The 24,487-nt window shown below is 45.7% G+C and overlaps 1 protein-coding gene across 1 annotated transcript in view; it reads left to right on the top strand.

Moving 5' to 3' along the window:
* The first annotated feature begins 10,907 nt into the window (after window positions 1-10,907).
* FOXO1 (forkhead box O1) overlaps window positions 10,908-24,487 on the top strand; it is a 56,902-nt gene continuing 43,322 nt past the window's right edge. The window contains exon 1 of the mRNA XM_066582311.1: window positions 10,908-11,674. Coding sequence (XP_066438408.1) covers window positions 11,123-11,674 — 552 coding nt within the window. The 5' untranslated portion in view covers window positions 10,908-11,122. The remainder of the gene's footprint in view (window positions 11,675-24,487) is intronic.

The raw sequence follows: 24,487 nt of genomic DNA, 5'->3' as shown, positions 1-24,487 counted from the left end.
CCAAGATAGAATTTCACATGAAATACTGCTTTATATAATACTGCCAGGCAGCGATGTGAGCTAAGATGGCTTAAAAACAGAGTAATTATAATTTAATGACATAATTAAAACATTTTAACAGGTTGCTAAAGAAACAAGAGCTTTGCTCAAACAAGTCTACAGCCCAAAGGGTTATGATTAGAATTACTGGTACAAATTCTTCAACTTTTTAAAATTTAATTCAGGTGCCGTCGGGGTAACCACAATATACAGATGTCAACCAGCTTGAATGGAAAGGTGCCCAAAAAATATGTAAATAGTTTTAGAAATAGTCTCATAGATGATGACGGATGATTCTGACTCCCATTACTGTTAAAGGAGTAAAAATCAAGTTCATTATTTTGCCCTCCAGAAGGTCCCTAATGCAGACAGAGCCCCCCAAATTGCATGGGAATACAGCCACACATTTGGGTAACACTGTGCTCCTTCCACAAATTGGTCAAAATAGTGTACAGTAGTGTAAGGGGTCATAGAATCTCCTAGATCAAAACTTGCGCCCAGGAAGACAGCAGGTGTGCTGCTTGTTTTAAAAGCACTATTATAGATTTTACAAGAACAAATTCTGCCAGGTGATGACAATACTCAAGCACGGGCCTTCTGCAGTGCTCCAAGGAACAGCTGTAGAGCTACCAAATATTTTGCTACACAAGACAGCAGGTGTGTTGGTTGTTTTAAAAGCAATGTCATAAATTTTACAAGGACAAATTCTGCCAGGTGAAAACAACACTCAAGCACTTTTTTTTTACTTAGTCCTTTTTTGTGTACTTTTTAGTAAAGTTTTATGTAACTTTTCCACTAACTTTGTAGCTTACAGAAAATCACTGCTATCTGCGTAAGGCCTGCAAAAATTCGTAGTAGCTGGACTCATGACTGAAGAACATTTGAGGCTGCTGACATGCACTGTGTGTATTTGCTGTTTCCCTGTTTTATTTATTTTTTATTATTAACCAAAAAAACACTGCCGACTAAATAAGCCGCACAGTATAGCTTAAAGTTTTGTGAGCTGTCCCTTTTTGGCACAGCATAATTGAATTCCTCAAACGCTACTGCTAGCTAGCTCTGTAAGACCTGCAAAGAATTCCTAGTGGCTGGACTTTAAGAATTTCTCTCTGTAAAACCTATGGCCCCTGAACCAGACTGGGCTGCCTTATGCTACCAGGAGTTGCAATGGCACTAGTAAAATGCAAAACTAGAGAAGAATTAGTCAGGAAAGATAAGGAGAGATTAATTGTCTGTGGCCACTACCTACAAAACCTTTCTCTTTTTGGTGGTTGCTTTACTGTTGACTCTCCAGTGCACCATTGTCACTTTCATTTGCCAAAAGCAGGAGAAATTGTAACACAATCATATAGTATTTTAGGCTAAAAAACTTGCGTCCATCCAGTTCAGCCTATCCCCTACCCTCCAGTTATGATCCAGTAGAAGGCAAAAACCCCAAATGAGGTAGAAACAAATTTTCCTCATTTTAGGGGAAAATAATTCCTTCCTGACTCCAATCAGGCAAACCGAATAATCCCTGGATCACCGACCCTTCTGAAGTAATCAGTGGCTATATCCTGTAATATTGTATCACTCAAGAAAGGTGTCCAGGCTGCTCTTGAACTCTTTTATCGAATTTGCCATCAGCACATCTACAAGCACAGTGATCCATACTCCCATTGCTCTTACAGTAAAGAACCTCCTTCTATGTTGGTGTAGAAACCTTTTTTCCTCTAGATGTAGAGGACAGCCGCTTTAAATTTCACACACAGGTTTTTGTGGTACTTTTCTATGCAGTTTTTTTTACTGAAGCCACAAGTGGATCCAGCAGGAAGAAGTATGTATCATTCCTTTACATTTCACATTTCTTTTGAATCCACTACTGACTTTTGCTGAATGCCCATGGACGGATTATCTCTGCGGAATTTGCGGTAAGACACCCGCCGCGAATTCCGCAGCAATATCCGGGTGCCGGCGGGGAGGAACGTGGGGGAGATCTCACTCTCTTCCCCCCGCTCCTCCCTGCTCACTCCCGTAACTCACCGCTCTCCCCCGCCGGCACCCGAATCTTTAGAGATGAGCGGGCATGTACTCGCATAAGGCACTACTCGCTCGAGTAGTTTGCCTTAGTGAGTACGCTCGCTCATCTCTAGTGGCAACCAAAAACACAATTATATCTATACAGTTAATTAAGACCCTTTTACACATAAAGATGATCACTCAAAAGATGGATTTTGAATGATCATTTTGCATAAACTACTAATTGGTACTAATGCCTATTAGTACCAATTAGTAGTTTAAACACTGCGTGTAAGCTGCCGGGAGCTATATTCAGAGAACATCGCGTGGGCTGTTCTCTGAATACATTCCCTTTGTTCTGCCACGAGACAATGCAATCAGCGCTCCCTGGGCAGAACACAGCGTGTGGTCAGCTCTTCTGCCGAACAATGGATTTTATGCCGAACTGAAAATCATCGTTTGGCAGAAAAGTGAAAGATGGGCACATTTACACCCAACAATGGCTTTAGAGCGAATTTTGAGTGAAAATCATTGTGTGTAAAAGGGCCTTTATTCTGTTTCAGACTGTGGTTTTTCTTTATGGATGAGAGACGGTAGAAAGAATTTACCATTGGAGTGATTCACATTTTAAATATTTGCAAATGTTTATGAATAAATTTAACTTCATCTGAGGGTCATCAAGGGTAATCCTGAATACTACAACCCTGATTCATCTAAACACAGCCATGAGCAATGCTTGGCTTCCTTATAACCTCTGTTATATCATCCGCCATACCAGTAACAATTAATAATGAAGTTATAATTCACCTGGCTCTCACTGACCACTGATTAATAATTGTCCTGGTTGTATAGAGAATGACTAAAAACATTGTTTTATTTTGCATAATCTCTATGTTGCCTGCTATGAGTGTCAGCATTCCATGACGGGTAATAGAAAACTTACAATAAAGCTCTGCACTTCTTCCCTATTGCTAAATCAATGTTCGCAGTTGCACAGAGATTAAATATATGCAGAGTCATGGATTTAGCTTCCAGCAGCGGCTGTTTTTTTTTTTTTTTTTAAAGCTCCCTTCTGCATAAGTTTCATATTGCCAGTCATGATGAGAGCGAGTTCAGAGGATCTGGCTTTGACGGTCAGCCACAGCAAGCTGCTTCAGCCAGGATGGAGCCAGAAGAGAGAGGACCTCCTATGAAAGCCCTCTCTGTACAAACCTAGTGCTGCGACTGTGCCAGCTGGCACTCGTGTCCTGTTCATGGATTGTCCCTGACTTTCTGGTAAAAAAATGTCACATACAGTTCTCTCTTTCGAAATAGGAATGTTGGTTTACAACATATCATGGCAATCGTTCCTCTGCTTTCTAAGGCCTTTATTTCATTTGAGACCTATGAGGCTTATGTAATAGTAAAACTTTTCACTAAAGAAGGGACGCAAATGTGAGTAAAAGAAGTGAGTAAAAGAAAAAAAAAGAATAGTAACTTTATAAGACTCCCATCCAGTAGCACGGTGCACCTTCTTTGGCCTTCAGAACCATAGCAATTCACTGCAGTGTAGATTCCACTAGGTGATGAAATCATTCTGCAGGAATATCGGCCCCTGTGGACAGGAAGCTTCTTGTCATTGCTGCAAATTAGATGGAGGTGCTGACATGTTCTGATCAGTTGTAGAAAAAAGGATACAATAGGTCAGCACTTCCCAATAGAAATCTATAAGTGAATGTTAAACCATGGCTTCAACATACAATAGAAGCAGAAACCAAAAAACGGCAAGAGCACTCATAATACATTTACTATCAGAGGTATTCATACCTATAATCTATACTCTAACCACATTAAATAATGCAAGGTTCTTGGTATATAATTTGATCAAATCATATTGGCCCATCTACTAACGTCCAGGTGACCAAGCTATCAGATGGGTCCTCACGCTAATACCAGGTGGTTTAATCTTAATCTGGAAAAGATGGGTACCTACCTATAAGAATGCTCCTCTCTTGGGACCACCTGGACGTTGGTAGATGGGCCAATGTAATTTGATCAAATTATATACCAAGAACCTTGCATTATTTAATGTGGTTAGGGTATTGATTATAGGTATGCATGCTTCTGATAGTAAATGTATTTTGCATGCTGTTGCTGTTTTCTGGTTTCTGCTTCTAATGTTCTGATCAGTTGTCAGGAAGGGTTCATCGATTCATGCTGCTTGCACCAAATTCAAACCCTGCCATCACCACGGTGTAACAGAAATGTGGAATCATCTGACAGGTGATGTTTTCCACTGCTCAGTGATCCCATGTGTTTATGCTCTTTTGCCCACTGGAGTCTTGCCTTTCAGTTTTTCTTGGCCAGCAATGGCGCTGAAACTGATCGTCTGCTGTTATATCCTATCCATGATAAGAAACAACATGTTGTGTGTTCAGACACTTTAACTGGTGCACCAGCATTGTATTAAGCTGCCGTTTGATTGACAGTGCACTGCCTGTTCATTAGAATGATTCTTGACATCCTCCTCTGACCCCTTTCATTGACGATTTGCTCGTGTCCACAGAATCCTCTTTTGCTGGATGTTTCTCCCCCATCACGCCATTCTCTGTATACTCTCCACATCGCTGCAGGAGAAAACCCAACAAGGCTGGCAGATTTTGAAATCCTTGCCCTGGCTAGTCTAGCACTGATGACCAGGCCTTGTTCAAATAAATTGTGCAGATGAAAGCAGTGCAAAATGTCCCAGAGCTTAGTAGATGCAATAGTCCATCTTTGAAGAATCAACACTCATCCGTTATTAAACCACATGGATATAAAACAAGAAGACTGTATGGATGTCAACACACCATAATCCGCAAGTTTAGAGCCGCGCCAAGCTTTAAACTTGAATAATAGAGATAGACAAAAAAACTGAGGGTGGAGCAAAACTGCCAGCGCTTATCTACCTACACAATGAGCAGGCGGCGTTTCGGAGGCGCACAACCTTTTCCAGGTAGGTTGAATAAACAGCAGTATCCCCATAACCACAATAACCCTCTAGGTTGTTGCAACGACAAGCATGTGGATTTCTTCAAGCTCCATTCAGAAACTACACATAGATATACCTTTAGGGCTCCTTCACACGGGTGTATTTGTGCGCGACACGCAGAGAATACGACCCACTAGTTGCAATGGGTTTCTTCATGAGTGTATTGTGTGTGTGCATTTCAGTCGTGTAAAAGAAAAAACGCAGCAATGCTCTACTTTTCTGTGCATCTGCACACCCAAATTCTCCATAGAAGTCAATGGGAGTGCACAAATGCATGCAACAATACGCAAGGAGTTGCATCATATGCTGCATCATTCCGCTGGAAAAATAATGCATGTAGAGCTAATTAGCTTTTTAAAGTGGTGCGTCCTGTTAGCCGTGCACCTAGTGAACGCACCCCGTGGGTGGAAAAAGTTCAGTAAAGTACGCCGATACACGCGCAAAAAGCGGATACCTGTGTGAAGGGGGCCTTAGAGTCAGGCAGCTGGATATTACAGTGCTGGAGGGGGTTCAAAGTAGAGCAACTAAACTAATACGTGGAATGACAGGACTGGAATACCCAGAGAGGCTATCAAAACTGGGATTATTCACCCTGTGAAAAAAGACGGCTAAGGGGCGACCAAATAACTATGTATAAATACATGAGGGGACAATACAAGGATCTCTCACATGATCTGTTTACACCCAGGACTGCGACGGTAACGATAGGGCATACGCTACGTCTAGAAGAAAGCAGGGTTCATCGCCAACACAGAAGGGGGTTCTTTACTGTAAGAGCAGTGAGACTGTGGAACTCTCTGCCTGAGGATGTGGTGATGGCAAAATCCATAGAGAAGTTTAAAAGGGGACTTGATGTCTTTCTGGAGCGGAAGGATATTACAGGATATAAATCTTAGGCTAATTGTTAATCCGGGTATACAGGCAGGTGGGAACTATTAGGGGTTGATCCAGGGAACAGTCTGATTGCCATTAGGGAGTCGGGAAGGAATTTTTTCCCCAAAAGGGCTAATTGGCTTCTGCTCTTGTTTTTTTTTTTGCCTTCCTCTGGATCAACAACACAGGAGGATAGACAGGCTGGACTAGATGGACATTGTCTTCATTCAGCCTTACATACTATGTTACTATGTAAAAATTAATTAGGGCTCGTTCACATCTATGTTAGGGATTTCCATTTGAATTCTGTCGCTCTTTAAAAGAATAAATAGCGCAATCTGCAGCACTATTTGTTCCGTTTAAAAAAATTAAAAAAAATAAAATGGAACCCTAATAGAATGGAAGCAAACTGAAAGCATTCCGTTTTTGAAAAACCTATTGAAATCGATGGAGGAAAGAATGGAAACGTTTTGTTCCGTTTTTCTGCTCCAAAAGCAGAACCAACAGACAGAATTCAAATGGATATCCCTAACATAGATGTGAACGAGCCCTTAGTGGCCTATCCAGCAATACAGCCATCACTCCTAGCAAGATGGCAGTGTCATGTGATCACTGGTCTTGGCGCTCCTATGGAAATATAACATATTATTGGCATTATGGGATTCCCTGGCTGCGTATTTGTTCTCTGTACTAGTGTATACTGTGTCCATACTAGTAAAGTGCTGATTGCTGCTTGTGTATCTGACTTGATTAGAGCAGATGGATCATCTAGATTGTTTGTATTTACTAACACCAGATACTGATACAGTCACTTTTTCTAATCTGTTTTTATTTTCAGACGTCTTTCATTCTGTTGTCTGTACATGACTCTGGGGGCGATCATTCTGTCTGATCATTCACAGAGATCTGCTTTACAGTAGTCACATGGGCCATAGCAGCCTGTTGTCTGGGGGATGTCTATGGGAGGGTGTTGTGGGCATACTCTGATGGGCGGGGGTCCTGGTGCTGAGACCCCCATGATCACTAGAACAAAACCACAGAAGCGCTCAGCACCCTGACCCCCTCTGATCAAAACTTTTCACATGTCCCTATGACTTGTCAAAAGTTTTTGGAGAGTACCGCTGCACTTTAATTTCTAGTGATATCAACGTCAGCAATTTTCATAGAAAAAATGTTGATGTATCTGCAGTAGAGATGAGCGAGCGTACTCGGAAAAGCACTACTCGCTCAAGTAATTTGCTTTATCCGAGTATCGCTGTGCTCGTCCCTGAAGATTCGGGTGCCGGCACGGAGCGGGGAGCTGCAGGGGAGAGCGGGGAGGAACGGAGGGGAGATCTTTCTCTCCCTCTCTCCCGCCCGCTCTCCCCTGCTCCCCGCTGCGACTCACCTGTCAGCCGCAGCGGCACCCGAATCTTCAGGGACGAGCACAGAGATACTCGGATAAAGCACATTACTCGAGCGAGTAGTGCTTTTCCGAGTACGCTCGCTCATCTCTAATCTGCAGTAATGCATTTGGCCCGCTGCACTACATGATGTTAGACTCCACTCCGAACTCCTCCTTTTATTTTGTAACGAAGACCATTAAAACCCCCACCAATCTCCAGAACAGATCTCCCGAAAGCATGGAGCGGCGGTTGAGCATGCTCAGCAGGACTGCTGGAGATAGCTGAGCTCCTGTACACTGCTATATACGCCAGTCCCATGGATATTAATGGAGCGGCGGTTGAGCATGCTCAGTAGGACTGCTGGAGATAGCCGAGCTCCTGTACACTGCTATATACGCCAGTCCCATGGATATTAATGGAGCGGCGGTTGAGCATGCTCAGTAGGACTGCTGGAGATAGCCGAGCTCCTGTACACTGCTATATACGCCAGTCCCATAGATATTAATGGAGTGGTGGTTGAGCATGCTCAGCAGGACTGCTGGAGATAGCCGATCTCCTGTACACTGCTATATATGCCAGTCCCATAGATATTAATGGAGCGGCAGTTGAGCATGCTCAGTAGGACTGCTGGAGATAGCCGAGCTCCTGTACACTGCTATATACGCCAGTCCCATAGATATTAATGGAGCGGCGGTTGAGCATGCTCAGCAGGACTGCTGGAGATAGCCGAGCTCCTGTACACTGCTATATACGCCAGTCCCATAGATATTAATGGAGCGGCGGTTGAGCATGCTCAGTAGGACTGCTGGAGATAGCCGAGCTCCTGTACACTGCTATATACGCCAGTCCCATAGATATTAATGGAGCGGCGGTTGAGCATGCTCAGTAGGACTGCTGGAGATAGCCGAGCTCCTGTACACTGCTATATACGCCAGTCCCATAGATATTAATAGAGCGGCGGTTGAGCATGCTCAGTAGGACTGCTGGAGATAGCCGAGCTCCTGTACACTGCTATATACGCCAGTCCCATAGATATTAATGGAGCAGCGGTTGAGCATGCTCAGTAGGACTGCTGGAGATAGCCGAGCTCCAGTACACTTCTATATACGCCAGTCCCATAGATATTAATGGAGCGGCAGTTGAGCATGCTCAGTAGGACTCCTGGAGATAGCCGAGCTCCAGTACACTTCTATATACGCCAGTCCCATAGATATTAATGGAGCGGCGGTTGAGCATGCTCAGTAGGACTGCTGGAGATAGCCGAGCTCCTGTACACTGCTATATACGCCAGTCCCATAGATATTAATGGAGCGGCGGTTGAGCGTGCTCAGTAGGACTGCTGGAGATAGCCGAGCTCCTGTACACTGCTATATACGCCAGTCCCATAGATATTAATGGAGTGGTGGTTGAGCATGCTCAGTAGGACTGCTGGAGATAGCCGAGCTCCTGTACACTGCTATATACGCCAGTCCCATAGATATTAATGGAGTGGTGGTTGAGCATGCTCAGTAGGACTGCTGGAGATAGCCGAGCTCCTGTACACTGGTATATACGCCAATCCCATAGATATTAATGGAGTGGTGGTTGAGCATGCTCAGCAGGACTGCTGGAGATAGCCGATCTCCTGTACACTGCTATATATGCCAGTCCCATAGATATTAATGGAGCGGCAGTTGAGCATGCTCAGTAGGACTGCTGGAGATAGCCGAGCTCCTGTACACTGCTATATACGCCAGTCCCATAGATATTAATGGAGTGGTGGTTGAGCATGCTCAGCAGGACTGCTGGAGATAGCTGAGCTCCTGTACACTGCTATATACGCCAGTCCCATAGATATTAATGGAGTGGTGGTTGAGCATGCTCAGCAGGACTGCTGGAGATAGCCGAGCTCCTGTACACTGCTATATACGCCAGTCCCATAGATATTAATGGAGCGGCGGTTGAGCATGCTCAGCAGGACTGCTGGAGATAGCCGAGCTCCTGTACACTGCTATATACGCCAGTCCCATAGATATTAATGGAGCGGCGGTTGAGCATGCTCAGTAGGACTGCTGGAGATAGCCGAGCTCCTGTACACTGCTATATACGCCAGTCCCATAGATATTAATGGAGCGGCGGTTGAGCATGCTCAGTAGGACTGCTGGAGATAGCCGAGCTCCTGTACACTGCTATATATGCCAGTCCCATAGATATTAATAGAGCGGCGGTTGAGCATGCTCAGTAGGACTGCTGGAGATAGCCGAGCTCCTGTACACTGCTATATACGCCAGTCCCATAGATATTAATGGAGTGGTGGTTGAGCATGCTCAGTAGGACTGCTGGAGATAGCCGATCTCCTGTACACTGCTATATACGCCAGTCCCATAGATATTAATGGAGCGGCGTTGAGCATGCTCACTTTAATGCTGATCCTGGCATATAAGTGGTTAACAGGAGGAGCTCCTTCTATAACATCATCAGCCCTCTGCCATTCAATAGCAGGGGGTTATGAGGTGCCATGGCTTGTAATGGGAAGGATAAGAGATGAATGGTAAAAGAGAAGAAGGTAAAAAAAAAAGTCAAAATTAAAAACAAAACTTTTGCACGCTTGCCTTTTAAAAAAATAAAAATAAAATAACAGTTGATTTTGCCCAAAAAGCCATCCAATAAGCTGAAGACACTTTTTATCCCACGTTGCAAACAGTATAGAAGAATAATTTTTAAAAAGCACCAAAAAGCTTTTTTTTGTACATCTCACCTCCTAGAGAAAAACACTATAAAAGTGATCAAAGAAGTCATATGTACCCCAAAATGGTAATGCAACAGAAAAATAAAAAGAGGGAAAAAATGGCCAAAATTGCTTCCTCAAAGCGACAAACTAGGCTGCGTATTTAAAGGGTTCGGACTTATTATATCATCAGCAACTTATCTTCCCAACATGGCGCCGTAAGAAGTTTTCTGCTTCCCTCAACTATTATTTGCCACTATAGGCCCCACATATTTGTGGCCACCATACTTTACACTGCAGGCTAAATTCAGAGAACTGGACTAGAGAAAGTCTCACTCTGACGTCACTTCTCATGTATCCTCTAACGTGTCAGTGATATCAGTAGATCTACGCCTAGCATTCTATTCCGCGCAGTTGCTCTTATCACGGGGAGCACGCGTGTGCAGCCTGCGACCTGCAGGGGTCATTCCCCTCTGCTCTTTGGCCGCTGCCGGCAGACACGTTGCACGCAAGGAACATAAACAAACCGCACAGCTCAGCGTCCCACACAACCATATTAACAACACCACGGGATCGGCCGCTGCTGACGCCTAACCCCTTCCACGCCGGCGTGAAGAGCGCGCAGCCAATCACAGACGCCCATCCTCCAATCCAGAAAGGCCACTATAGAGTTAATGGCGTGACGTTCCTCTTTGTCTCCGCCCACTCAGAAGGCAGGAGACGCGGAAAAGTTCGGAGTAGGGGTGGAGACAGCGGCCTCGCGCCGCGATTGGGCGCAGCTCTGTCAGCGAAACCCCGCCCAACTCCCCCTTCCTTCGTAGTCGAAGTGGGCGGCTTCGGCGCGTGACGGCGGCTTCCAGTAAACTGCAGCTTGTTGCCGGGGGGGCAGGTCAGACATTCAACAGGCGGCTGCCGAGGAGTGAGCAGCAGTAGGAGCTGCAATAGTCCGAGTGTGCGGCGCCGTCGTGACGCACAGCCTCTGCCGGAGTGACGCAAGAACTCCTGTCACTGAAGTGACGCAGCGCGCGCGTGTGACGCAGATTTTCCTCCGCAGCTGATGAAGTGACCGCAAACTTAACTTTTTTTTGCTGCAAAGTTTATTGCGCAGTCATGGCTGAAGCCCCGCAGCCTCCTCCGCCCCCGGTGGTGGAGATAGACCCGGATTTCGAGCCGTTATCCCGGCCCCGATCTTGCACTTGGCCGCTGCCCCGTCCTGAGTTTAACCCCAGCAACTCTGCCACCTCGTCCCCGGCGCCCTCCCTGCAGCCGGAGCCCTCCGCCGGTAATGTGGACTTCATGAGCCTGCTGGAGGAGAGCGAGGACTACGAGCCGTGCGGCGGCGGCGACTTCCAGTGCCAGGACGTGCTGCAGCTGCACCCGCACACCCCGCAGCACCCCCAGAGCGCGCTGCACGCACCCCCCAGTGTCCCGGCGCTGTCCCCGGCGTCCTCCCCGGCCCCCCTGGGAGCCCAGCAGCCCCGCAAGAGCAGCTCCTCCCGCCGCAACGCCTGGGGCAACCTGTCGTACGCCGACCTGATCAGCCAGGCCATCGAGAGCTCCCCGGAGAAGAGGCTCACCCTGTCCCAGATCTACGACTGGATGGTCAAGAGTATCCCCTACTTCAAGGACAAGGGGGACAGCAACAGCTCCGCCGGATGGAAGGTGAGGACTACTTCTTGGCTTCTTACTGTCCTAAACGGGTGCGGTAGGCAAATGATCGCCCGATCAGATGTGATCGGAGATCGCCTGTCCGATATCAAGCCTCTATTCAGGCACTAAAACCTGCTGCAACTGTATACTGGCTGGTGCCACCCTTTAAGTGATTTGACCCCCTACTTTATGCCATCCGCCGGATAGTTTTTTTTCCTAATACAGTAACTGTCTGCAGGTGATCGGCACGATCAGATGTGATCGGAGATCGTTTGTCCGACATCTGGTCACCAATCTAAGTTGTATGATTAGACTTGATGCACTAAGACCGGCTGTGGGATCGTAGGGATGTCATTGGCTTGTACTAAGGGAGTAACCCTTTAAGAAATGACTTGACCCCTGCTTTATGCCATCACAATGATCAAACTTTTCAATCCTTCAACTTTTTTGATTTCACTTTTTCTGATAGTACCCGAAAAGTGTCATTTCTTGGGTCCATCACCGGAGTTGTCAGGCTTGGGATATGGTAGTTGTTGGCAGATGATCTGTGATCGCTTGTCCGGCATCTGATCTCTAAGTGAGGCATTTAAACCTGCTGCAAGTGTCTAGTCTGACTGGGGGTAGTAGGAATATCACTGGCTGGTGCTGACAGAGCGCCCCTTTTAAGAAGTGATTTGATCCTTCTGATCAAGCTCTAGAGCATTCCAAATCTTCAATCATTTGTCTTCTCGTGATGCGACCTTAGAAGCGTTCTTTCTTGGTCCATCGTTGGAGGTTCAGTATTGGAATATGGTTATTGTTGGCCAATGATCGGCACGTTCGGATGTGATCAGAGATCGGCTATCTGACATCTGAGCAGCAGTCTGCCTTGTGTGATGAGTTGATGCACTAAAACTTGCTGCAACTGTATACCCTGGGTAGTAGTAATGTTTCTGGCTTGGGCTAAGAGGGCGACCCTTTAAAAATGATTTGACCCTTGCTTTATGCCATCCTGATTATCAAAAACGTCTTCGATAATTTAGCTCCTTGTGATGGTACCCTAGAAGAGTCGTTTCCAGGGTCGTCACCGGAGCTGTTGTAAGGGGGCTCAGTGCTGGAATACAGTAACTGTTGGCAGGTGATCGGCACGATCAGATGTGATCAGAGATCAGTTGTCCGACGTCTGATCAGCAATCTCCATTGAGACACTAAATTCTGCTGCAACTGTATCCTCAGACTAGGAATGTCACTGACCTGTACTAAGAGCCATTTCTTTTAAAATGTCTTGACCCCTGCATCACTTGATTGCCATCACGATGATGAAACTCTTGAGCATTAAACATCTAAGATTTTGCTTCTCGTGATGCCCCCATAGAAGCTGGTTTCCTGGGTCCATCACTAGAGCTTGTTGGAAAAAGCATTGGAATACGGTAATTGTCGGCTAATGATCGTTGCGATCAGAGATCTGTTATCTGACATCTATCTAATCACCAATCTCCATTGAGGCGCTAAAACCTGCTGCAACTGTATATTTAGCGCCATTGACCTAGGATAGTAATGTGATTGACTGGTACTAATAGTGACCAGCCAATGACTGATTTGACCCTTACTTTATACCATCACCATGGCAGTGATCAAAATGTGCGATGAATGATCGATCGTTCCACATCTCTGATGGTTGCTGCTTCTAGGGGGACCATCACAAGAAGCAACATTTCTGGGGTCCATAACTGGAGCAGCAGGTGGAAAATAACATGCGCACACTTGCAGTTTTTGTTCAGGTTTTTTTTTTTTTATGCAGTTTTTGAAGCTAAATCCAGGAGTGGATCCAGAAAAAAAAGTGAAGTTGTGTTCGACTTTTTTTTTTTTTTCTTTTTTTTTTCTTATCCTCACCAGGTTTTGGTTTCAAAAACTGCTTCCAAAAACTTGCACGTGTGATTGCATCCTAAGGTGACATTAAACCTGCGCTCCTGATTGTAGCGGATGGAGGAGATGGTTGCCTCCAGCGCTGACACAAGACCTGATGTGTAACCGGCACTTGGGTGTCACATTACTGGGCGATGTTCCCTGGTGATAACCTACTGCCAGGTGTGGTGCCCACAACTCCTTGTAGCACTCCGGTGGCAGGGACAGCGCTTCCTGACAATAGGATGATGTGGACTATAAGGGGATTGTCTGGATGGGATGAGACGCCGGGGAGCACGTCTGTGTCTGAGCAACTCTTAGTCAGGCTCAGGGCTGATTAGAGGAGATATCCCCATGATAATCCCGAAGGTAATAGAATAGGGCTCGGAGGAGCTGCTGTGCTGGCGCTGCTGGGCTGCTTGTGTTGGGGTGTATGTCGAGTAGTTGTGTTGTCTGTGTGATGGGCTCTGTTATAGGGGGTTGTGTGCCATGTGTTCTTACAGCTGTAGATGGTACTTAACGTGTTTCCTATATGTGCACCGTGCTGGTATGCATAGTACTTCTAGGGAGTTGTATGGATGCCATGCTCTCTGCTGTGGGTAGTGCTTGTGGCTGGCATATGCTCTCTGATGTGATTAGTTACTTGGGGAAGTTTTCTTTGTATGGCTCACTCTATGGATAGTATTTATATAGGAATGCCCTATGTATGGCACTTATAGGGGCTGTATGGTTGGCATGCCCTCTCTGCTATACATAGTAGTTATGTGGGGTTTGACTGTTGTCATGCATGCGCTCAGCTATGGATAGTATGTATACAACCCCCTGTACTTACCTTCTGTAGTACAGAGGGTGCTGTACAAAGAATGCCTTATGTATGGCACATTCTGTCTGCTATGCATAGTACATGTGGGGGTGTATGTATGGCATGCTGTCTGTACATTTAGGGCATTAGCCTTATGGCTGCCTTTACAGCGCCAATTGTAATCGTATAGTAAGAGCTCGTTCACATGAGCGTGTTTTGCGCATGTAATACGCACTGAATGGAACCCATTAACTTCAATGGGTTTGTTCACATTGGCAAATATGCAAAGTGACCTATTTAGGTGTGTATTGTGCCCAGCAATAAGCCTTTGAAGTATATGGGTGGGTGCAAATACCCGGGAAACCGGCATATGTGCGTACCATTTCAACGAGCCTGTCTGCGGTCTTTATTTTGAGTGCGCAAATATGCAGTGTATTCGCACACATAAAAACATGAAATACGCAGGTGTAAGTGATCTTCGGTTGCGCAAATGTACAGCATATTTGCACGACTGAAATGTGCTTACGCCCGTGTGAACGAGCCCCAATAGTGACCCCAGTAGTAATAGCGACCCCCATAGTAGTCCCAGTAGTAATAGCAACCCCCTATTTGCTTCTGGCCAGGCAGCATCCCTACAGGTTTTCCACTCATCCAGCCTGCGGACTCGGTGCCCGCTGACCTCTCACCTTGGCGTCTGCGTACAGGACGGCACATGCAGATATTGGGGGTGGGGGCAGCATTTAGACTCTGCATTGCCGCATCCAGACCGGAGCTGCAGGTGGGGTGAGTAGAATTGCGGTTGGGTTTGATGCATGGCCAGCGAGCCACATAAAATGAAGTGGCTGGCCAAATTTGGCCTGTGGGCGTTATTGATGTGTGATGTAGGGGGTTGTATGGCTGGCATGCTCTATCTGCTATGGATCCTACTTCGGATCTGTTGTGTTTATATGCTACACCTATGCCAAGTCTTCTTGTCACCCCACAATAGTCGGCGATGTAGTGACACATTCTCTCCACTACTCATTCATTTCCTCCGGATGATCCTGAGGAAGAGCTTATTGTCAACTTGCTCTTCTCTGAGAAAAACAGTGATTGTACAAGGACTCTAATAATCATGGGGAGGCACAATAGTGTTCTTCGGTGTTGTATTAGGTGGTTTGTGTTACATTCTGCTCACTCGACCAGTTTCGATGTTTCGGAGGAGTCCCGTTAGTGATTGTCTGTAATGTATCGTGTACAGCTGTGGACTTTGTCCGGAGACTCTCCTGCTGTCAGGACGGGCTCGGACTTGGCATTTTGTAACAGCTGAAGAGCTACAGGTTGGAGACCGAAGAGAAGTGAAGCATTGCTGCTCTATGGTCCAGGCTTTAATCGTGACTGGTACAACGTACGAGTAATGTCCAGTAGTACTGTCCCGAACACCAGTGATACCTCATCTCTTACTACTTGGGTCATATATGTAGACTGGGATCATGTGTGGGGCTTCTCCTTACATATCTATTAGTTACATAGATTCCTCCTTTAAGGATTTACCATGTAGGTTTATGTAACAATGTATACCCACCCAAATAAGTGCCTCCAGATGATCTCTGAAGTGCCGGCAACCTTTTTGAAACCACTTGGATTTTCTGTGCATTGGGAAATCTTTCACTACATCTGTATGAGCCCCCCAGTGACGGCTTACGTGGGACTCGCAGAAGAACATCTTATAGCAGTGGTTTCCATAGGAGTTCTCAGTTATAGCTATATACACTGTCTTCAATAAACTTTCCACACCGACAATATTGCAAACCCATCCGGGTCATTTTGGATAGTATGATATGAACATGTCAAAGTTCTGCAGTCATGACTACTTCTTCTCCTTATTGACTGTGATGAGGCTCCGACTATCGCTGAACACTGAATGTGGCTGGCAACATACAAAAAGTTGGGGACCTGTGTCTTAAAGTTCCAGTTAGGAAAACGGTGACAAAGGGGCTCTCATCAGTCTGATTAAATATTCTACTGTACCTGGATTTCCCCTGTAAACCTTCCTGTCATACTAATAGGGTGTAAGAGAAATTGGGTTATGACTGATTTGATTAGATGGGTGTGGGTGTATTCTTGTTGTCCTCCTACTCGGCTATCCATGATGTGTGACCACACATCTTCATCGTTACTTGCAATACCTTCTCTGTGAAAAGCCTAGACTCGTTCTAGAAGGTGTCTATGATGGTCTTGATGCACTCATGAACCCCCTTTTTATATATAGGATCTTGTGTATTCTGTGGTCGATGCTACTCGAGGTTGATGTCAATGGTGACCTGTGATCTTCAGGAAGTATCTCAGAGGCTTAGGTGATAAGTCAATGATTTACAGGCTATTCCTTGTATCTTTAGGGTGACTTCCTTACCAATGACGATACTGGAGGCTTTATTAGTAACGTTTTAGTGCCAAACCGCCCTGTTCCGTAGAAAGTGACTCATTACTTTGGATGCAGTGAGAATCTACAGTACTTTGTACCTTCACGCTCAAAGTTCACCCAGCGTTCTCCAAATCCTTCAAGGGAACTAGTCAGGTCCTTGGTACAGAAGGTTTCCCTACATTCCGACAGGGGTTAGACTTCACACGCCATCCAACAAACAAAGGCAGTTTGTTTCTTCAACTTTTTAGTATTTAGAAGAGCAATTCATTTTTTTTCCCTGAAATGGCAAAATCGTGAATAATTAGCGCACCTCGTCGGCCTCGCTACTAGAGATGACATGAAGATTTGCTTGAGTCACGTAAAGCCTTGTCTGTGTAAATGGAGGCTTATGCCGAAGTTTTTGGAACATTAACAACAAAGTCTCCTGACAAATGTTGTAAAAGTAATTGGGTAGTAATGCAGAATGAAGGTGCCGCAGGTTTGGGATATCAGGATTGAGGGACAGACGTCTTGAGTGCGGAGTGTCATTTGCTATCATTATAGTGGAGATATACTGTATATAAGAACATAGAGGTGTAGTAGCAGCTGGACATGACAAGAAATAGTTGTCCTATTAATGATGGTGGATACAACGTAGCCCTGTGTATGGATTCTGTATGTTTCCACTGAGATCCTTGTGGATGGTAGATGTCAGGTGATGGCCATTATTTGCATTCATAGGGACCATTGTCAGACTTTACATGGACTGTTATATCCCTCCCTCCGTCATTTTATTTATTTTTTCGATGCTTTGCCTTTGTGTCAGTCTTCACTGAAGCCTGACATTGTTTTCATGAACCTGAAGCATCAGGAGAAAGGTCTTGCAATCAGAGTGTGAAGAGCTGTGCAGTGGTGTACGGGAGTACGGATAGAAGGAATGGAATTAAAATGGTCAAGTGAAAACCTTTTTTTTTAAAGCAAAGTTGTAATTATCTTCAGTTGGAAATATTGCAAATTTTGGCTTCTTTCCAGAATATAAATGTGAACGGTGCCATTTCTGTTTTATCCAAACAGAATTTTAAAGGGGGTTATCTACTTCTGACAACTGCGTTTCATATTTTGGAGTGCCTGCTCACCTTCTCCAATTGCATTTTAAATGATTTTATGGGTAGAGAAGAGGGTCCCCAAACTAGCCATCCTGGTTGAGGGGGTTATTGCTTAAAAGATATTGACCACCTCCTTACATGAGAGGTGCTAGCTGTATGATAGCTGGGTGCCCCACTACGGTAGTCCGCTATCTGACAGCCCCTTTGATGGAGAGGCAGTATGCCTTGTCTTCCCACTCCACCTATACTGGGTGGGCTCATGGTGGTGGTTGGAGCCCCCAGCGATCATACATTAATCACCTGTCCTGTGGGATCTTGATTGTTTAGCAGATTTCCAAGAACGGTGTAGTTTAACCCTTTGCAATCCAATTTTGTATTCAGGGTTTCCTAGGGGGCTTTCTCTTTCTGCCATTATACATTGGCGCCGTCTGCTGGCTAGAGCCAGTACTGCGGTATGTGACATGCCCGAGAGGCCCCCAACAACAGAGCAGCCAGTAATATAAAGTAAGAATACCCTGACGGACGTCTTCCGACATCGGAAGCTGTACAGCCTTCAATCAGAATGTCTTCGCATGTCAGACAGTGGATTGGAAAGGGTTAATAGAGCGGTGTCTCTCCTCTGACAAGAGTGTGTTCACACGTTGCGGAAAATCTGCAGTGTTTTTTTACATTTACCAGCAATATTGATGAGATTTCATGAAATCCAATCCACACCTTGCAGAAAAGAATCCCACGGTGTAAAGTGGCCTGTGCGGTTTAAATTCACCCCTTTTAAATAGAAGGGGGAAGATTCGCAGTGAATACGTACCAGAATCTGTCACTACGCACACGTTGCAATGTGTGAACGTGTACCCCTGGGGGGTGCATTTACACGGGGCTGATTTGCTACTTATTTTCTCACAAAGTTTGGTGCGGATCTGCAGCAGATTTCATCCCTTCAGTTTGAATACAATTGAAAGGGTGCAATCTGCTGCACATTCACACCGCAATCCGCAACATTTGCACTAAACTGGCTCAATGTGCTGAACACGGAACATTTGCATGCTATTCTATTTTTTAAAAATTGGACAAGAAGAGGATATGCAATTATTATTATTTTTTTTTAACTCTCAGTCTGGCCTGAGTTAGAAAAAAAACCATGAATGGGTGCTATTTCCATCTGATTTTTCAGTCCAAACATCGAACTGAAAAAAGCCTGTGTGCGTGTACTCTTAGGCCTCATGTCCACGGGGAAAATCGGGCCCGCTACGGATTCTACATGTAGAATCTGCAGCGGGTCCCTCCTGCCCCGCGGACATGAGCGCTGAAAATACAAATAAATAAGAATTTACCTTTCCGTAGCGGGCGGCGAAGCTCTGCTCTTCCTCACAGCCGGATCTTTTTTTTCGGCCGGCGGATGAATTCCTGACGCCGGCGGCACGTCGTCGACGTGCCGCGCGCATGCGCCGGGCACATCCGCCGAGCCGAAGCAAGGGAGATGCGGCCGTGAGGAAGAGAAGAGCTTCCCGGCCCGCTGCGGGTGAGTAAATGCTTTAAATTCCTATTTTAGGTCTCCCGCGGATCCGGACGGCTTCCATAGGCTTCAATAGAAGCCCGCGGGAGCCGTCCCCGCGGGAGACCCGCACGAAAATGGAGCATGGTCCAGATTTTTTCATGCTCTATTTTTTTTAAAATCCATTTTATTGACGATCCGCGGGTATTTATCTACCCGCGGGTGGTCAATGCATCCCTATGGGGTGCGGATCCGCGTGCAGGTAATCCGCTGCGGATCCTAAATCCTATTTTGCCCGTGGACATGAGCCCTTAAGGTGTGCGCATATGTGGCGGATTGTTGTAGACTTTCCATCACAGAAAATCAACAGCAGCAAAATCATACCAGATGGTCAAATAGTGAGAGATTTTTTACAAGAATTCTGGAGCAGATTTGACTCCCCCTAGTGGAAGGGGGGGGGGGGGGGGATTGCACCTTTTTTGCATTCACTGCTGTGGAAAATCCACCACCTGTGAACATACCCTACTGACCTGTCCACTTGGGCGTATTTTTCTGTTGGTTGTGCCGTCAGTGTTTTTACTGACAGAGTCCAGATAGCACACAGACCCGTTAAAATAAATTGGTGTATTCGGATATATATATATTTTTTAAGCGGACCAATGCTGCATGTAAAAATCTAAATCCCAGCATATCCTATCTTGGTCTGTATACAGACCAAAGTCTTGAAAAGCTGATTTATTGTACTGCAGCTTGAGGTCTGTTCACACACAATGCGATACTGCAGAAATGTCTGACCGTCTCATTCATCTGAGGCTGCAGAAAGCCATGTGCAAGAAAAATGACCCCATTTAGATGAATTGGAACAGACTTTCGGTTGCAAAAATCTGTTGCAGAAATCTTCTGCGTGTGACTATCCCCCAGTATTACACTCTTAGCGCGTGTTACATGTGGCTGTAATCTACAGCAGATAGCGGCGTTCTACCTTAATACATCGAATGACTGTAAGATCGCAGCAGGTAGAATAAAATGTTCAGATGCAAAAACTAGAGCGGGGTCATGCTTGTCTCAGCAGAGGAAATAGCAGGGGTGGAGCAGACTGACAGAAAGCCACAAGTGTGGCAGATGTGAATAATCCGAGCTTCACTTGTACTATGACTAATTCCCCCAAACTCAGAGCAGTGTCCCCATAGAGGTGCGCTTTGCATAGGTTACTCACAGCCGCCGTTTATTGCTGGTGTGTGGGGTGGCCTGTAGGTGCGCCGGGACTGCTGTGTAAGCTATATGCCATTTGCTGAAGCCGCTGCGCCTGGGAATGTATTAGACCTCAGGTTTTTCTTCCCTCTGACGGGTTTATTTATTAGACAGGGAGGTTACAGGTGCGCTGGAAAGGGCAACTTACAAACTGCTCTGACGCTCCTTCTATCGTCTCTACCGTGTTTTACACGTAGTAATAGGAAATACATGAAATGTCTTCTGCGTTCAGATGGAACGATTATCGTTAGGAAAAACCTTGAAACGAGTGAAAGTGAACAATATTGTTCAGTCTGAAAGCGGCCAGCGACTAATGAGAATCGCTCGCTTCTCGTTCGTCGTTCGGTTTCAGCCGGCATAAGAATCGGCATTGGCTCGTTCACTTGTCCTTCCGTTTACCACCAATCGGTCAGGGTTTCATGTAAAGTGAACGATTCTCAATGATGATCTGCCTGTCTAAGCGGGCTGCGGGAGCGAGCTTTGATGGGTTTTAATGGCCGCAGCATTTATTTTAACGGGGTTTACCAATAAACACAACTCTAAAAACCATAAATATATACACCAAAGTAGATTCGGTCCTACATACTCGTCTACTACCATAGTAGTTGTCAAACCCTGATCCCTTAGAGACTCCCATGTAGTAGTACATTGGACCGCCTGTAGTACCGCAGTGATTTCTCGTGGCGTCCATCCACAGGTATTGGAGGACCCAGGGTGTTCAGAGAATACTTGGGATACTATGCATCATGACACGAGTAATAAAATACCAATAATCAGTAAGAAACACAAAAAACACAATTTGGGTTATAGAAGACCACGCTGTTTATTTAAAGGGTTACACAAGTTTAATTCGTATCGATCAATCGAAACCTGTCTGGAGACTCAGTCACACAGACTCAACTGAATTAAACTATTAAAACAATGTCCACCCGCAGGAGGCGGACAACAACCCACTTAAACCAATGCCATCACTGTAGCCTACTTTGGGAAAGGAGGGCGGGGAGACGTTCAGTCTTCAACATCTGGATGGCGAAGTCCCGCTTCTGCTCTTATGGGCTCCGAATGCAGCGCTGCCACCAAGACCACCTGATTCTCCAGGCAGATGTTCTGGAAAGGGCTCAAGGGTTCCTCTCCGGACCCTCCGCAGAGGCGAGTTACAGAAGAGGAAAACCCAGCTATATTAACCATTTAACGCCTTTTCGCCTACGTGGCCTCTGCTCCTAAATGTCCCAGTGGCCTTACAATCCCTACACTGGCTTGAGAACGGTATTGTTTCTCCTTGAGGAGAGACCCTAGGAGGTGAGTGAGGAGACTTTTATAAGGTCACTCATGCTCCCCTCGGAAATACGCCAATAAGGAAGATTAAACAATACCTCTGCAGCGCCGCCTATTAGAAGGCAGCATTCCTGCAAGCCAATGTTGGACTCCTTATACAAGACTTATAGAAATTATTCCCAGTCATTGTTACAAAACTTGTATAAAATCTCACATTGGCTTGCAGGAATGCTGCCTTCCAATAGGTGGCGCTGCAGATCTATTATTCCATCTTCCTTATTTACATAATCCCCACACTGTTACTCCTCCATCACCAGCCTGAACTGTTGTCATCTGACAGGAAGGGCTCATCGATTCATGCAGCCTGTGCCATATTCTGTCCTTCCCATCAGCATGGTAGAACAGAAATCTGGGTTCATCGGACAGGGTGGTGTTTTTCCACTGCTCAGTCATTCCGGTTTTTTTTTTATGCCCCCCCCTCCCCCCCCCCCCCGGAATCCTATCTTTCTGTTTCTCTTGGTACAAATGGGCTACTACAATAGACGAGCTGTTCAGCACCTTTTGTAGTCTAAGGAACCATGAGTTGTGCGTTCAGACACATTGGTCGGAGCTCCAGCTTCTGTACTTGTGACCCTATGGCAGCACTTCTTGGCCCTGGGTGGTAATGCAATTCACTTTCCCTATATTGACACCCAGTTCCGGTTCCCTATGTTTTAAACACTGTATCTACTCTACATTTTTAAGATGAAGAAGATGGAAATTTGAAGAGCTTCACATATTACTCATAGCAAACGATTCCGAAAGTTGTTGCCCAGGTAACGGCAAGAAAGGGCCGTGCAACCTCTTGTCGGTGATTAGTGTCTTGTGTTTGGGTGTAATGGACCCGCTTTTTGTCCTGATGTTGGAATATGATTGGTTTTGTGCAATCTTGGAGGGTTGAAGGCTAGTTCTCCGGGCTCCGGCCGCTGACGAGGAAAGTCCCTGTTGTATGGCAATCTTAAGTGGGCCTTGCGGGTTTTATTTTTTTTTTTTGCTCATGTGAAAAACTATAACACAAGTATAAAAAGCAAAAACAAAAAACCCAACAAAGCACACATGCGCAGCAAAATACATGCCACACGCAGATGGTGAAATCAGTCTGTCTTTCATGGATGGAGGTTGCGTAAGTTCTTGTGAATGAGCCCTTAGGCCGTGTTCACACAGCACAATCCGCCACAGAATTATCCGCCCAAGTTTCACCTGTAGCACGAAAACAGCAATCCGCAGCTCCTGTGCAGTGTGTTTTTGGATCTGCACCCAGATCCTTGTGTGGAATTCTGCTGTTTCCGTATCGAAAAAGCGACCTGTCACTACTTAATGGCGATCTGCACGGAAATGTGGGTGAAGTTTGCCTACAGGTTTTGCCCATTGGCAGCTAAATCCACATGTGGCTCATTGGCAATAATCACAGCATAGTAGCGGCAGACTTTTTACAGGTGGAATCCGTCCGGATTGCGCTGTGTAAACACGGGCTTGTGTTACTTGAAAATGCATTGCTTTAGGAATTAGCTTCCCAAAGTCTACTGCTCCATGTGGATGAGCTTTCGCAAAACTCTCAGCGTGGATTATCTTACAGTCGCGGATGAAAATCCTCAGCATTTCAGTTCATCCTTCGTGTTTGCAGCGTGGATTTCACTTCCTGAACGAGGGGTGGAATCTGCAGAAGAGTCCATGTTACATGATGTGCTATGTCTGATATGGCGTTTATTATCCTATGCTTCATACAGGTATATTACATGGCGCTTTATTCCGTTGACCGCTCCTGTACAATCTTTTCCGTGTAACTCTTCCCATGCTTGGCTTCTACTACACGGATTTAATTTTCTGTGTATCCGCTCTCGTTTTAAGACCTTCTGCATTGGTGACTTCTTACGGATCACATTTCAGGTGGTTTGCAGCCACCATCCAATATTTGTTGTTTAAGCCTGACAATGGAGAATACAAGATGCTATTCGTGATATACGGCGCATTTGTGGTGGTGGCAGAACGCGCCAGTCTACAGGAATGCGAATGCAGAAGTATATCCTCGGGCCGCGTCCTCACAGAGCCATGTAATAAGGCTGAAAATTATGCAACATTAGCCATGCTCAGAATCGTTTATCTACAAGGCCTCCGATTAGAGATCACACAGTATAACAAAGCAGTTTATTCTATCCCACAAGCATGCCTAAGAGACTTCTACTTAAAGGGGACTGATAGAATCTCTGTAAATCTTTAGATTCTATGGGTTTCGCACCATAGCATTTTTAAACTCTGTATGAGAAAAAAAGAAAAGCCCCTAAAAGAAGTGGTTTTGCTGCAAAATTCAGCATGCAGTTCCATCTCAGGCAGATATACAAATGATTAGAGATGTGGCTTGATTAGATGAACGGTCTTGCCACTTGAGGCCCTCAAAGTGGTTTGCACAGGAGTGAGTATCGCTGGCTCACTCACAGAGCGGCCAGCTGGAGATTTCTCTCCTCGTGCTCCCCCGCCCCTCTCCATTCACTTAACACAGCTGCCGTTCACTACTGAACGGCTGCTACTTACACTGAACAATCAGCGTTCAGGATTTTATGCAGCTTAAAGGGGTTGTCCCGCGCCGAAACGGGTT

The sequence above is a fragment of the Eleutherodactylus coqui genome, chromosome 1, assembly GCF_035609145.1.
Source record: "Eleutherodactylus coqui strain aEleCoq1 chromosome 1, aEleCoq1.hap1, whole genome shotgun sequence".
In the NCBI taxonomy this organism is placed as follows: Eukaryota; Metazoa; Chordata; class Amphibia; order Anura; family Eleutherodactylidae; genus Eleutherodactylus; species Eleutherodactylus coqui.
This window is presented reverse-complemented; position numbering and strand designations above follow the sequence as displayed.